The following is a 14,407-nucleotide window of genomic DNA, read 5'->3' as shown; positions in this document are numbered from 1 at the left end:
TGCTGCTCGTTGTTCTGTCCAGCACAGTTGCAATGGCTTTGTAGTAGAGTTGTGTAAACCTGTCTGTCTTATGTTTGTATGAGAAAACCTATGTCTGCACATCCTCTTAACATGTACTCCCTTCGTCCCAAAATAAGTGTCTTAACCTTAGTACAACTTTGTACTAGAGTTAGTACAAAGTTGAGACACTTATTTTGGGACGGAGGGAGTACCTTTTAGCAGGGGATGTCTGTAGAGCGGAAGAGCGGAACCGGATTCTCTAACATTGTGAAGGAAAGTCATGGTGCTACAGTGTTTGTCTAGTGTAAAATGAAGAAGAAAAGTTAGGGACTGTTAGTAGGTAGGTTGTTTACTGTTGGTATTTACTGTAAATATAAATAATTTAAAATTAATTTTATGTCACCGTCAATTTGTTTGTATGTAATTACTATAAATGTACACAATAGATCATCAATTTGTAAATTAATTTAAGTCATTTTAGCCATAATCATATGGATAGAAAGAAGGAAGTTAGGGTATTGTAGCTTCTCTAACTTTCCTTCTCAATGTTAGAGGATCCGGTTATGATGTTTTTCGGTTATTGTTGAGAGTTTATCTCTGATGCTCCACTTTGACAATACCTGTAACCATTCATGTAGGGGGCATATCGTGTCAACAAGGATTATTCAGTATAGGATTAACTTATTAAGTAGGGTCATGCTGGTTATGCTATATTTATCCTGGTGGTCCTAGTATAGGAAAGAAAATAAGGCAAGTGCATTGGAGACCACTGTCACCTTTTTTCAGTCTGTTCGTGGATCAAGAAGCTAAGAACTACTCCCTCTGTAAAGAAATATAAGAGCGTTTAGATCACTACTTTAATAATCTAAACACTCGTATATTTCTTTACGGAGGGATTATATATGCATTTGAGGTGATCAGTTTGCGTGTTATTGTGAGGGCCTAAAGGGGCTGATGACTAAAAAGGAAGAGGTGCTCGGCGTTTAGCATTAGTCTGCTACGGAGCTTCAGTATTCTGACTTCAGTGTTTGGTTTTGGCCCCCTCCACGGTGATGTTTTGTTCACCAAATGTAATGCTTGTGTTTCAAACAATTGGTGGCTACATTTTTACAAGTCTATCAACGTTCTCTGCTCGCCGTTTAAAGTCTAGCTGATACACCACGCTGTTCATGTTCAGCATGGTTGCGACGACTTAAAGTTTGCACAGCTGCTGAAATGCTTTTCTTTTTTCTTTTGAGAATATAAGACTGTTCTTTAATCCAAGTCAATCGTAGAGTTATGTAAACCTGTGTCTGGTAGGTTTTTTTAACATCCTCCCTCTGTAGCTAATTTATTCACATGTTTGTTTGCAAGAATGCCTGTCCCTGTGATGCACCTGCTGCCCAGTGTCCGACGATGACATTTTCCGGTTCCTTTCAAGAGACATCACATCTCTGGTATATGCAGCACCTAGAGCATCTCCAACAACCGCGCTAAACAAGCGCCGCGCCGCAAATTTGGTCATTTTAGCGCGCGCGAAACCGGTAGAGTGGCTCCAGCGGACGCGCGCGGCATATGGAGTTGGACGCGCGGTCCGAATCGCCAACTCGCGCTGTGTATTTGGGACGCCCGTTTCCGCGCGCCGCACTCTCTCCTCCCCGCCACCTTCGCCCTGCGCGCGCCGGCGCCGGCGAACTGGACCCGATGGACGCACGCGCCGGCACCCCGCTCACCCCATCCTACAGCCGCGACCCCTCCACCGCTGCCGCTGCCGCCGCAAACCCTAGTGCGGGGAGCGTTGGCCTCGCCTCCGCCGGAGCTCCTCCGAGCATCGGCCTCGCGCGCGGCCTCTTCATGCCGTGCCCCCCCCCCCCCCCCGAAGCTCCCCAATGCGGCGCGGCCGAAGAAGGGCAAGACATCCGCGAATAAGAACAAGGCGGCGGACGGCTCCGGCACCTCGAAGGCGAGGAGGAAGAAGCTTGCAGGGCGCGGCGGCTACCGAAGCGCCGGCGAGCTCACTCGTTGAGCCGGCGGCCGACGCGCACAACGTGTTCGACGATATGCCCCAAAGGTAGAAATTTTTTCCAACTTTTCTTTTCTTGTTATTTTTTGAATGCATTCATATAGATAGCTTATTTGCATTGTTCTATATATTTTGTAGTCTCAACGATGATGCATACATGTCGACTATAGGTGTTGGCTCCAACAATTCGCATTGTCTCAAACCAATGACATGCATTTCGAAGACCATGAGTTCGAGGTGGACGAGGATGGTGAGGGCATTGTCGACGCGCCGAAAGGAAGAGCGGGCAATTACACCAACGTCGAAGACATCTTACTATGCAATACTTGGTTGCAAGTGTCGAGGGATCCATCCGTTAGAGGTGATCAAAGTAGGATGCTTATTGGGGGCGGATGAAAGAACACTTTGATGTTCGCAACGTGGGTGGAATTGACCGCTCCGAGCGATCTCTTCGGTCCCGGTGGTCGACAATCAACAAGGATTGTCAAAAGTGGGCGGCTGCACAAAAGGCGGTTGACAAGTTGAACCCAAGTGGCACCAATGAGGACGATAGAGTAAGTGGCATTTCATCCATGTTCATCATACTTGTTGTTGGTGTTTAAAGTGCTAACTTGTTTTGTTTTCATGTAGTACAACATTGCACAAAACTTGTTCAAAGGAGAGGAGAAGAGAACCAAGAAGGGGAAGATCAAGAAAGGAAGGATATTTACCTTGCCTCATTGCTATGAAGTGTTGAAGGATGATGAGAAATGAAAGAAGCATGATGATTTGGATGATTTAGATTTGAGCAACAAACGCAAGCGAACAATTGAGTTGGATGATGATGAGGAGGAGGATGATGCATCAAGTGATGACGGCAAGAGAAGCCCCACACACAACTCGGTTTCATACTCGAAGCCAAAACGATCGGATGGGTGCAAGAAAGACGCAAAAGAAAAGAAGAAGAGGAAAGGAGATGATGAGCTCAAAAATGCTATGGAAGCTATTATGAAGGCAAGAAAAGAAGCCAACGAGGTGAGGAAAATGGCAAGGAACCAAGATGCCGCGGCCGAGGAGAGGAGGTTGGCGGCCGAGGAGAGGAGGGTGGCGCCCGAGTAGAGGAAGGTGGCTTTGGAGGAGAGGAAGGTGAGCAATGAGGAGCGAACTAGATTGTTGGAATGGGAGAAGCACTTGTTCTTCTTGGACACATCTATCCTTAATGAGGCGCAAAAGGAGCGGGTCAATCTTGCCCGTGAAGAAGTCTTGATCCAAAAAAGAGCCATGATTCGCGCAATGGGTGGCGGTGGCCTTGGCACCATGGGAGGCATGGGTGGCTTCGGAGCTACCGTGGGTGGCTTAGGTGCCATGGGTGGCTTTGGAGCTACCATGCATGGAGACCATGGGAGCCATGGGTGGCTTTGGAGCACCGCCCGGCGCCATGGCGGCCATGGGAGGCATGAGTTTTGCTTCTCTCATGGAAGGCATGGGTGCACCTCCGGCCGCCATGGGCGGAATGTCTTCCGCTGTGCCTCATACACCTTCCCATGAAGATGCCGTTGAAGATTTTGCCAACACCGTCCGAGCTTCACGTGATGCGGTGCGCGACAATGATGAGGAGGAGGAGGAAGAATCATCTTCGGAGGAGGAAGAATCGTCTTCCGAAGATGAGGACGAAGACGAGGACGAGGCTTGATGTGTCTTTCGTTTGTGTCATGAACTTGGTTTGCATTTTGAATTTGGTTGGATGAACTTGTGGGCATGATTTTGAACTTGTGGGCATGAACTTTTATTCATCAACTTGTTTGTGTGAAATTTATATGCCATGTTCATCGTATTTTGAATGTTTGAAATTCATTTTGTGTCTAAAATGCAATATATGGCAATGTCCCGGCAAGTCGCGCGCGCTGCATTTTCTGCACGTGCGCTGCATTTTAGCGCGGCTGTTGGAGCCAACGCTGCCGGCCGCGCAAAATCAGGCGAAGGGCGCGCGGGAAAGTGGTTTTTAGCGCGCGGCGCATTGGGCGGCTGTTGGAGATGCTCTTAGACACTACATCTAACTATTCATGTTAGGAGACCCGCCATGTCACGTAGGGGTGGTTATGCCGTCTTTATCAGATTCCTGGCTGTCACTTTGTTCTCAGTTTTCTGGTCCCTCCATCATGAAGCTACAATGCATTAGAATGAGTATGTTCGTTGCTCCAGTCAAGCCCATCCTTTATAGTAAAGCTAACGTGTGATTTAGCATCTATCTATCTTTTTTCTTTTTTGCGGAATTAGCATCTATATCCATCTGACCGCGCGGCTGAAGCATCTAGCTTTAGGCTTCGTTTGGTACTGCAATGAACATTGGTAAGCTTGTTGGTCGAGGTACATTTATTTTCTTTCTTTCTTGCGCTTATAATAACATTGCTATTATCGATGATCTGAACATACATGTTGATCAAGATTGTATTCATTTCCGCGAATGCAGCTGAAGAGTAGTCTTGGGTACCCTTTTTTTTCTTCGAAACGGAGGCATAAACTTTGCCTCGTACGTATTTTAAGGGGGGAAAGGAGAGTTGAGGTTACAACACGACCCAAAAGCAAATGCAAAAGAGGTCACTAATCTCCTGGCATGAGTTGAGCCAAATGCTTTGCGCCCGCGATGACCCAAAGTCTTGCTTCTTTCTTAGAGGATAATTGGTTTGATGCCAATATTTGGCATTGCCAATACTTGACAAGCCAACAATTGGCAATATCAAAAGTTGCCAATAATTGACAACTTTTTGTGAGGTTGGCAAGTAAACATGGTAGCCAACCAAGCACTAGCCAATATTTGGCATTTGCCAAATGTTGGTATGCCAATTTTTGGCGTCAAACCAATTATGCTCTTAATGTCCTCCATAAGAATTGTCGTAGGGGAGGATTTGATGTCGAAAGACCCTTGTGTTCCTCTCATTCCAAATGGTCCAACACATGAGCATGTTGATAGATGCCATTGCCATTGCACTCCTATTGGGAATGCTGCTTTCGGACATTTTGATCCACCAATCTTTTGTGGACCTCTCCATAGCCCAAATGGTGGTGTCAAGGTGCACTAGTTGGACCCAATATCTAACCATATCCCAAAACCTCAAGGTGTAGCGGGATTTGTAGAGCGAGTGGGAGAAAGTTTTCCGTCTCTCTTTTGCATAAAGGGCAAAGGCCACAATTTGGCCAACCACGCTTGGCTAGCCTATCTACCGTTCAAATCCTACCTTGGATATCCAACCACGCAAAGAATTTGGCCGCGGGGGGGGGGGGGGGGGGGGGGGGGGGGGGGGGGGGCAGGGCTTCCAAACAGTGTTGTTCATAGTGGTGCGGATTGTCCCCAAGAATTTTGTCTTGTACGCAGAGGCTGCCGAGTAGCACCGAACTATCATGTGCTTCCAAGAGATGGCATCATTGATGTCCACGAGGAGATGGATGTCACGGAGCTCCAACCAAAGGGAGATGCACTCGCGAATGTGATCCATGGAAACTGTGTTGGGAATTTTAATCTTTAGAACCCAATCATTGTCCTTCAGTGCATCCTTGACCTTCCAATTCTTTCTAGTTGAGCATTCATAGATGAGTAGAGCAATCTCCTTAAAATTTCTTGCCATTCAACCATGGCGAGTCCCCAAGATGGGTGCGGTCGCCATTTCCCACGGGGATGGTGGTGGAGGCATGAAGAAATTATTGTCTTCATCGTCGCACGGGTTGCCCAAGCCCACCCAAAGTTTGAAAGGCTCCTCCCCACTCAAACCACAACCACCGCAATTTGGGAGCCCGAGCGAATTTTTTGAGGTTGAGCACTTCGAGGCCCCCGGTGGCACAATGTGTGTGTGCGTGCGTGTGTGTGTGTGGGGGGGGGGTGATGTGGTAGATTGTTTGCGAGGTGAGGACGGACTTGACAAGGGCTGCCCTGGCAATGATGGTGATATTTCTTCCGCCCCAAACGGCGACCTTGGAGGCAATGTTCTCTTCAAGATATTGGAAGTCCACCCTTTTGAGTTGCCAAACCAAAAGGAGTAGCCCCACACACTTGATTGGGAAGGCCACCCTATCCGTCGGCAAGCTAGAAGGACTTGTCTCAAGGTTTTGATGGCCACACCGGATTGGAACAACCACGCTTTCTTAAAAATTTGCGGGCAGCCCTTACATCCCCAAGACGCCCCCTCGGCCCTGAATTTTGTATAGAAGACCGTGTTGAGTGGTCGACTCAAGGATTTTTTGCAAGGTGCCAATTGCAATGATGAATAGGAGCGGTGAGAGGGGTTCCCCCTGCAGGAGGCCCCTATCATGCGTGATACGCAGCGCGAGGGGGGGGGGGGCACTCTGCTGAGCAGAATCCGGGACGAGGACATGTGTAGCAAGGGGGCAATCCAGTCCCTAAGTTTGGCCGGGAAGCCGCGGTGTTGGAGAAGATGAAGCAAATACTCCCACTTCACCTAGTGAACCAAAAGCCTTTCGAATGTCGAGCAGGGACGGATTTTTTTGATGTTGTGACTGTTAGAATGCTACTAAGAGAAAACAAACCGCGAATAGCAATACTGTCTCATCTCACTGAAATGGTTGGTGAGCTCATCATTGCCAGCCAGCAGCCGTGCGCACCTACGATAAAGGTGAATCGAACCTCAGGCTGCCGGTCCTTGCAGTCCGCTCCCAGGTGAGGCGGGGCTTTGAGGTTTCCTCTTCCCCTCCTGTGCATTCATTCATCACTTCACACAAGGCCACGTGGGCGGAGCAAGCCAGCTACCCGTAACTGACGTTGATTTACTTTTCAGGTTAGGAATGATGGTGGTCTCTCTTGTTAGAGGAGGCGTCACCGACCGAGTTAATTTACCGTCTTTTGTCTCTGCCTGCTTTCAAGGTCAGAGCTGCTGCCGCGGCCAGTGACCCTTGCCGGAAGTGCTCTTGTGCCGTGTCCGATCCAGATCTCCCTCCGTACCCCAACCCACACCGCACGCAAGACAAGTTGAGGAGGCCTGGATGGACGCATGCACGCATGCGACATGATCGACCCCCCGTCGCCACGCCACGTTGGCCGGACCTCCTTCCAGGCGACTCCACTCATGATGATTCGACGGCTGTTTTTGGCCGATCTAGATCGGGAGGAGGACTCTCGATCAAAAACAGCAACAAAAGAAAAGATTGAGAGAAGAAGAATCGGATCGTGCCCCCGAACATCGCGCCGCAGCACGCGTCCGAACATGCATGGGACGGGACGGGACATCCCCTGATCGGCCGGGACTAGGCACATGCACGGCGGACTACGTGGGCTCACGGTCACCAGATCGATCGATATAGGTAGATATATAGATAGATAGATACGGGTTTCTGTATTCTGTTGATGCCTCGTGACTAAAATTACCGCCGACACAACCGTGGAGGAGTGTGCTACTAGTACTGGACCATGCAATGCATGCACCGGAGCGCGCTGCCTGCCTGCCTGGTGAAGGACGACGTGGCCACCGCATTCGCCTTGAATGGGTCCGGATCCCCACCAATCAATAATCCAGCTCAGACTCATCACGTCTCGGGCCCCGGCCAACGCCAATTCAAGGCCTACTTTGATCCGATTCTACGGCACACGTACCACGTATGCCCCCAGGACATGCACGGGCGTGTGTGATCCCAATGTTTCCGAACCGAACCTATCTGGGCTTCACCCCCGTTCCCAACAAGGTAAAAGTGCCACTGTACGCTGAATGTCGACGCTGTGGTCTGGTCATGCGGTTCGCAATCACCGGGAGGGAAATCGCATCGTGTTTCGTCGGCAACGCACTATAGTGCTACTGGTAGTATGCATCAGAGTAATTACGACGGTGTAAAAACATCTCATTCATCTTTTTTTTTCTTTTTTTTTTTGCGGGGGAACATCTCATTCATCAAATACGGGATCGAATGATTTATTCTGTGCCTTGGATTAACTAACAACAGAGTGTCGGGATCCACACTGTACCGCTGAAATGAGATCGAACAAAGGAAGGAAACCGTGCGGAGGAAGGCAGATCTGCTACGGCAGCACGAGCAATTAAGTGCGGGCACCGTTGTCACACCATGCCATGTTCCCCTGTGAGACGCTCGATTGACTGAATGGATGAATGATGAGGAGCTAATTTTGGAACGGATCCAGATCGGACGGAGGGATCGCCCGACCCTCGTAGCCCCATCGCCATCGTCACGCTACACACCACGAGTGAGTGGGATGACGGACATCATCGTCTGGTAGCATGGACGGATGGGCATGCCTGCAACTACGTGCACTTAGATCCTTTTTTTTTTTTGCGGGTGAACGTGCACTTGGATCTTGCATATTAGGCCAACTCCAACGCAGTGATCCTTTTGTCCGCGCATGTTCGTTTGAGTCCAGACGACCAAAAACGATGACCCGACGCAACGGCCAGCGACCCATCTCATTGTTCTTGTCTGTTTTGTGTTCGGTTGGACCTATTTCCGTCTCATTTTTTAGTCGGATTTGGGTCTGAAGTGGACACAAACTAACGTTTCCTATGTACTCCTCATTCGTCTCTGTCCGCTGCATGTCCGACCTGGCCCACCTGCCATGCACCCATCCACCTTTTCCCCACTGACCCACCATTTGCTCATCCAACGAGCCGCTGCCTCCGCGCGTGATGTGTGGGAGACATGGCAACCGCGACATCGTAGTAGCGCCGTTGGAGACCCTGCACTGTCGTGCTACGAGGAGGTGGGTCACCGGCCTGCTCACTGGTGCCGTCGGGGGCGTGCCGACCGCTCCTCCTCCTCCAACACGAGGAGCTGGAGCTCCCGTCAAAGACAACCATGGCACCGGTCGCCGCCGCCCCATGCTTCTTCTCCGTGCGTTGACCAGCTAGAGCACGGGGCGTGAACTTGATGAACCGAATCTCCCGCGTTGAGTCTTTATGCGTTGGTTGCAGGACAACCATGGCGCCCGTCATCGCCGCCGCCTGCTTCTTCTCGAACAGGACAGCCATGGCGCCCGTCGAAGCTTGCGCCACCTTGCCTCGCAATCTCGACGCCGGCTACCCTACACGTCGGATCCGGCCTCCCGCTCGTGTGGAGCTCGGGAGCCTGTTGCCGGTCGTGTAGAGGCCTTGCTCGTGAGGGAAGAAGGTCGCGCTCACCCTCGCCGCTCGACCCCAAGACGCCATCGCTCCGCTCGCCGCGCTCTGCCTTGGCCGTGCCGCCCCCACTTCGTGTTCAGCGAAACGCCGAGGCGGGCATCTCACCAAACGAAGCAGCAGCGTTGAGTTCAGAGGCTCTGTCCGGACGCGTCCATCCGTCGGCTATCCGTTTTGCTGATCCAAACGTACAAAACGCGGAGAAAAGCGGACGCGATTTGGGTCTTCCGTCGGAGTTTCCCTGATAGGACTATATATATGTAGAAAAAAAAGCTGTACATATACCTCCACTCGTTCGTTCAGATATAATCAACGTGCTCGTTGGAGACAAAGAGCGTCCGTTGGGTCTGCCCTTTTTCGACCCGAACAAACAAGGCGTCGTATTTGCGCCACTTGGCTCCACGCCGCTTCCCACCCGGACCGGGCCGTATCGCCACTAAAGCAAAAAATTTGGTTTTTTAAGAGAGAAGAGAACAAAAACGGTTGTGATATCTGCTAGAGAACAAAATTTCCCCGGGTGGCCCACGGCGCAGCGACGGTGCCAGTACGAAACCGAGTAAACAACGCCAGCCAGCCAGCCAGAGTAATAATAAATAAATAAATAAACCGGCCCAAAAATAGCACCCTTACCCGTGAGCGTGAGCGTGAGAGAGGAGAGAGAAAGCGCGCGAGAGAAACGACGCCATCAACAGCAAGCGGCGCGAGAACCCATCACACCCCACCCCCCCACCCCTCCTTCCCCCCGATCCCCAATCCGCCTCGCCATGGACCACCACCAGCACCAGCAGCCGCCGTCGCCGGCGGACGCCAATTCGAAGCCGCCGACGCCGTCGAGCACGCACGCCTCGCGCCACGCCTCCGGAGCGGCGCTCTCCTGGCCGCCCTCCTCCGCCGAGGGCGCCCCGGCGCGCGGTCCGGCGTCGTCGTCCGCCTCCTCGGCCCCGGCCACGCCGGCCTCCCGCACCGTCTACAGCGACCGCTTCATCCCCAGCCGCACTGGATCCAACCTCGCGCTCTTCGACCTCGCCCCCGCCCCCTCCTCCTCCTCCGGATCTGCCGCCGCGGCCGCGCCCCCCTCGCCCTACTGCGCGCTCCTCCGCGCGGCGCTCTTCGGGCCCGACACGCCCGACCGCCTCGCCTCCTCCGCCGGGGCCTCCTCCTCCTCCGCGGCCTCGCCCGTCGGGTCCCCGGCCGGCGGCAACATATTCCGGTTCAAGGCCGAGGTGCCGCGGAACGCCAAGAGGGCGCTCTTCGCCGGCGGGGACGACCAGGACCTCCTCTTCCCAGGCATCTTCACCCCCAAGGGCTCCGGCCCCAGGAAGATCCCGAGGTCGCCCTACAAGGTTGGTCGCTTGCTTGCTTCCGATTTCACTTCTTGATTTGCTTTCTTGGTGTGGGGAATTCCTCTTTATCTTCCTCCCTGGTCGCCAAAGGTTCGATTTTTCCTCATAATTTTCATGCGCAAAGAGAGAATCTCACGGGAATGTGATTCTCCATGCCTTCTGTTGATGCCAGGTGCTGGATGCGCCCGCATTGCAGGACGACTTCTACCTCAACCTCGTGGATTGGTCTTCGCACAATGTCCTCTCGGTCGGATTGGGGAATTGCGTCTACCTGTGGAATGCATGCAGCAGCAAGGTGTGTGTGCGCGCAACCAATGTCATCCTCGCACGATTCCTTTTCTGAGGATTGGAGAGAGAGATCCTAATAAACAAGTTTATGGCTCCGCAGGTCACCAAGCTCTGCGATTTGGGGGCGGACGACACCGTTTGTTCCGTCAGTTGGGCGCAGCGTGGCACCCACCTTGCTGTAGGGACTAACCAAGGCACCGTCCAGGTTTTCATCTTGCTCCCATCTGAAATTGATCAAATGACATGTTCAGGATCTGTCAGAGTTTAGGATGATACTTCAATTTATTTTTGCCGAAAGCTTCAATTCAAACACAAAATAATACAGTAGTAAACATTGCATTGTGGAAACGACATCGAAGTAAGATTGTGGGAGTTTCAGAAATTTGCAATACTACTACAGCTCACCAGCAGGGTACTTTCATCAGGGGTTACTTAGTTGATGATAATATTTCTTCCTGCTTATACCAATTTCTTCTAGAAAAAATCATGACCAATACGTCAAGTCAGTGCTGCGCATATACCACCAATGAACGAGGGAAACGATAAAGTTTTGTAAATAACCTGAATTAATGTAAACATCATCTTTATCAATGTGTACTTTAGCCCATATTTCGGTTGGTAAAACTTAGTAATCCTGTTAATGTTTGGTATTGGTATAACAATTTGACATTCCAGGGGTGTCTAAATTCTGAGTTTCTGATTATCTTATTTAGATATGGGATGCAACACGCTGTAAAAGAATGAGAACCATGGAAAGCCATCGCATGCGAGTAGGTGCTCTTGCCTGGAACTCTTCATTGCTTTCTTCTGGCAGTCGTGACAAGAACATCCTTCACCATGATCTCCGTGCTCCGGAGGACTATGTTAGCAAACTCACCGGGCATAAATCTGAGGTAATATTCCCCTGACTATTCATATAATATGGCGTGTTATGTATTCCCTCCGTAAAGAAATATAAGAGTGTTTAGATCACTAAAGCAGTGACCTAAACGCTCTTATATTTCTTTACAGAGGGAGTACATCATTACAATCTTTTACCAGTCTGTCCAACGTTTGGATCACCATATTGGTCCTCCATTTTGCAGTTCCAAATAATTTATAATTTACTTACAAATTTCTGAACTTATCAGGTCTGTGGGCTCAAGTGGTCTTATGATAACCGCCAGCTTGCATCTGGTGGAAACGACAACAAAGTAAGATTCATACCAATAAGTTTCCATCACAGTAAAGTGCATGGCACATGGTATTCAAGATCTTGTCTTCTTTTGCTCATGCTATTTTTTTTCTTTCTTTTACCAGCTTTTTGTTTGGAATCAACATTCAGTACAGCCAGTGCTGAAGTATACTGAGCACACAGCAGCTGTGAAAGCTATTGCCTGGTCACCTCATCTACATGGCCTTCTTGCATCTGGTGGTGGAACTGCAGATAGATGCATAAGATTTTGGAATACGACCACAAATACACACTTGAGTTCCATGGATACAGGGAGTCAGGTAATAATCTAGTTATCTAGTTCATCTATCAGCTACATGCATCCCTTGTTTGTGTTTTTGAATTAAATTGATTTCTTATTTGCACTTCAAGTTTCAAGTATAATCATATCATATCTACTCTTAATCCGGGAAAGTCTTGTAGCCTTTTAGCACCGTTACTGACTGAATACTTCAGCCATACCAATTCACTAGTTACCCTGCAAAAATCAGAAAAGATCTAGACTGGCTGAGCTCTGTTGTACAAAAACTGAAGTTTTAGATCACCTGTACAGCTCTTATATAATGCAACCGAATTACTTACAGTTCCATCCTCCTAAAAAGCGCAAAATTCATATAAAATGGTATCATGGATTCCTTTTGGAAATAGTCCATGGATATTTTAATTGCTATGCTTTAGTAGCTGTAGACAAAATTGATTCTTTTAGTTGTTCATGTTAAGAGACCTGCACAGATATCATGTTTTCTGAAGGCACGGGATTGCTTATGTAGAATTGTGAATGGGTAGAGTTAAACACGCTGTTCTTTACATGTACTGATGATGCTAAATGTCTTAACAGGTGTGTAATCTTGTGTGGTCAAAGAACGTGAATGAGCTTGTTAGCACCCACGGATACTCCCAGAATCAGATAATAGTGTGGCGGTATCCAACGATGTCAAAGGTATGTCACAAGCTTACACTGCAGCTCATTTATACCATACTGTCTCTCATTAGTTATTAATTGTGTCCATTCTCTCTATTTGTATAGCTTGCCACGTTGACAGGACATACATTCAGAGTATTATATTTAGCCATCTCCCCTGATGGACAGGTGAAATACTCCCTCTTTGATCCCTATACTATGGACCTGACATTTTTTTAGTTCTGTTCTTCTGTTTGAGGTGTCTAGTGTACTTTGTTCTCACTGTTTTTTTTTTCTCTTATCAATATCGACATCAACAGACAATTGTTACTGGTGCTGGTGACGAGACGCTCCGGTTTTGGAACGTGTTTCCGTCTCCCAAGTCCCAGGTACTTGCTTGATCTTTGAAAATATGGTTTTCCTGTCTATATAACTCCACTTCAGGCGGCGTTCCTCTTAACTGTCTTCCTTTTCCTGTTATACAGAGTTCCGACAGCTTAAGTAGCATTGGAGCGACATCATTTGTTAGGAGCTACATCCGGTGACTCGACGAAATGTAGTTTCATCGAGCTTGTAAGTTATTGCGGCAAGTGTTGATGGTGATCAGCACCATTCAGTTCCCACACGACCTCCTCCGGTCCATCTGCCGCCAAAGCCAGCACCATTTTAGAGATTGCACGGCAGGGGATGATTGACTGGCTGGCTTGCGCGGATCCGATCCCCTCCCCCCGCGCCGGAAGCGGCGCATATCTATTGTTGTAGGATCGAAGTTGGGAAATGTTCATGTCAGGGAAACATGGACCTTATAGATCCCCACAGTTACGCGTCGAGAAGACCATGCACTCCGTCCTCCTGTTTATGCTCCTTATGTTCCCCATTGGAACTGCCCTGCGAACCAAACTGTTCCTTAACATTGACTTATTCATGAAGCCCTTTTGATTTCATTTGTTCTGTTCTTTAGAGGGAAATTCTTGTTTTAGGAACTGAGAAATCTGTTGGTGTGTTGTTTCCTGCACTTAACTGATGATATACAAAGCTGTAGCTCTATTCAGAACTGGACCTCAGTGGCCTGTGTCAAGGCCTGTGGAGGAATTCAGAATTTGGCCATGTCCTCTGACGGATGCAGTGAGTGAAAATTACCAGTCTGGGTGAAAATCCACATGTTGATCCACCGATTTTTCGGGTACCCCCTAGTGGTGGCAGTTACTGTTGTGTCCGTGAATGTGAGAGTGATTGGTTTTGGTAGGACGTCGCGATCGGACAGTGCGTGACAGCATCTCTTCCTCTTGAAGAGGCGAATAAAAGATGGGGTTATCCGGTTAGCAGCAGCTAAGGTCCCCTCCGCTGCCCGTCAACACCAGTACCAATCTATCTGTCTATTTTCTGAGGTTCTCCACCTGGTCTAGTCGCAACTTTGAGAACATCAGCACAGTGCACAACTAACAGTGATACTCCATGGCCATTGCACAGGAAGATGGTGTATGATTGGATCACTGAGGAAGTAGCACAGGGCCGAAAAGTCCTACTCTGAGCTCGAGCTCAAATGCTACTGGC

General features: G+C 49.4%; 1 protein-coding gene across 1 annotated transcript; it reads left to right on the top strand.

The window, feature by feature from the left end:
- The first annotated feature begins 9,822 nt into the window (after positions 1 to 9,822).
- LOC123099000 (protein FIZZY-RELATED 2) lies at positions 9,823 to 14,008 on the top strand. Its single transcript, XM_044521105.1, has 10 exons — positions 9,823 to 10,451; positions 10,624 to 10,746; positions 10,840 to 10,944; positions 11,453 to 11,632; positions 11,870 to 11,932; positions 12,039 to 12,233; positions 12,791 to 12,892; positions 12,980 to 13,042; positions 13,174 to 13,242; positions 13,339 to 14,008. Exons 1-10 carry the CDS (start codon positions 9,873 to 9,875, stop codon positions 13,396 to 13,398), a joined length of 1,539 nt encoding a protein of 512 aa, XP_044377040.1. The 5' UTR covers positions 9,823 to 9,872; the 3' UTR covers positions 13,399 to 14,008.
- Positions 14,009 to 14,407: the final 399 nt, after the last annotated feature.

The sequence above is a fragment of the Triticum aestivum genome, chromosome 4D, assembly GCF_018294505.1.
Source record: "Triticum aestivum cultivar Chinese Spring chromosome 4D, IWGSC CS RefSeq v2.1, whole genome shotgun sequence".
NCBI classification, from domain to species: Eukaryota; Viridiplantae; Streptophyta; class Magnoliopsida; order Poales; family Poaceae; genus Triticum; species Triticum aestivum.
This window is presented reverse-complemented; position numbering and strand designations above follow the sequence as displayed.

What these genes read in the sequence shown, in the direction of transcription:
- LOC123099000 (XM_044521105.1), top strand. Translation starts at nt 9,873, where the DNA reads ATGGACCACCACCAGCACCAGCAGCCGCCGTCGCCGGCGGACGCCAAT. An exon ending in TCACCGGGCATAAATCTGAG is followed by an intron (nt 11,633 to 11,869) that starts GTAATATTCCCC and finishes TGAACTTATCAG; the next exon opens with GTCTGTGGGCTCAAGTGGTC. An exon ending in CTGGTGGAAACGACAACAAA is followed by an intron (nt 11,933 to 12,038) that starts GTAAGATTCATA and finishes TTCTTTTACCAG; the next exon opens with CTTTTTGTTTGGAATCAACA.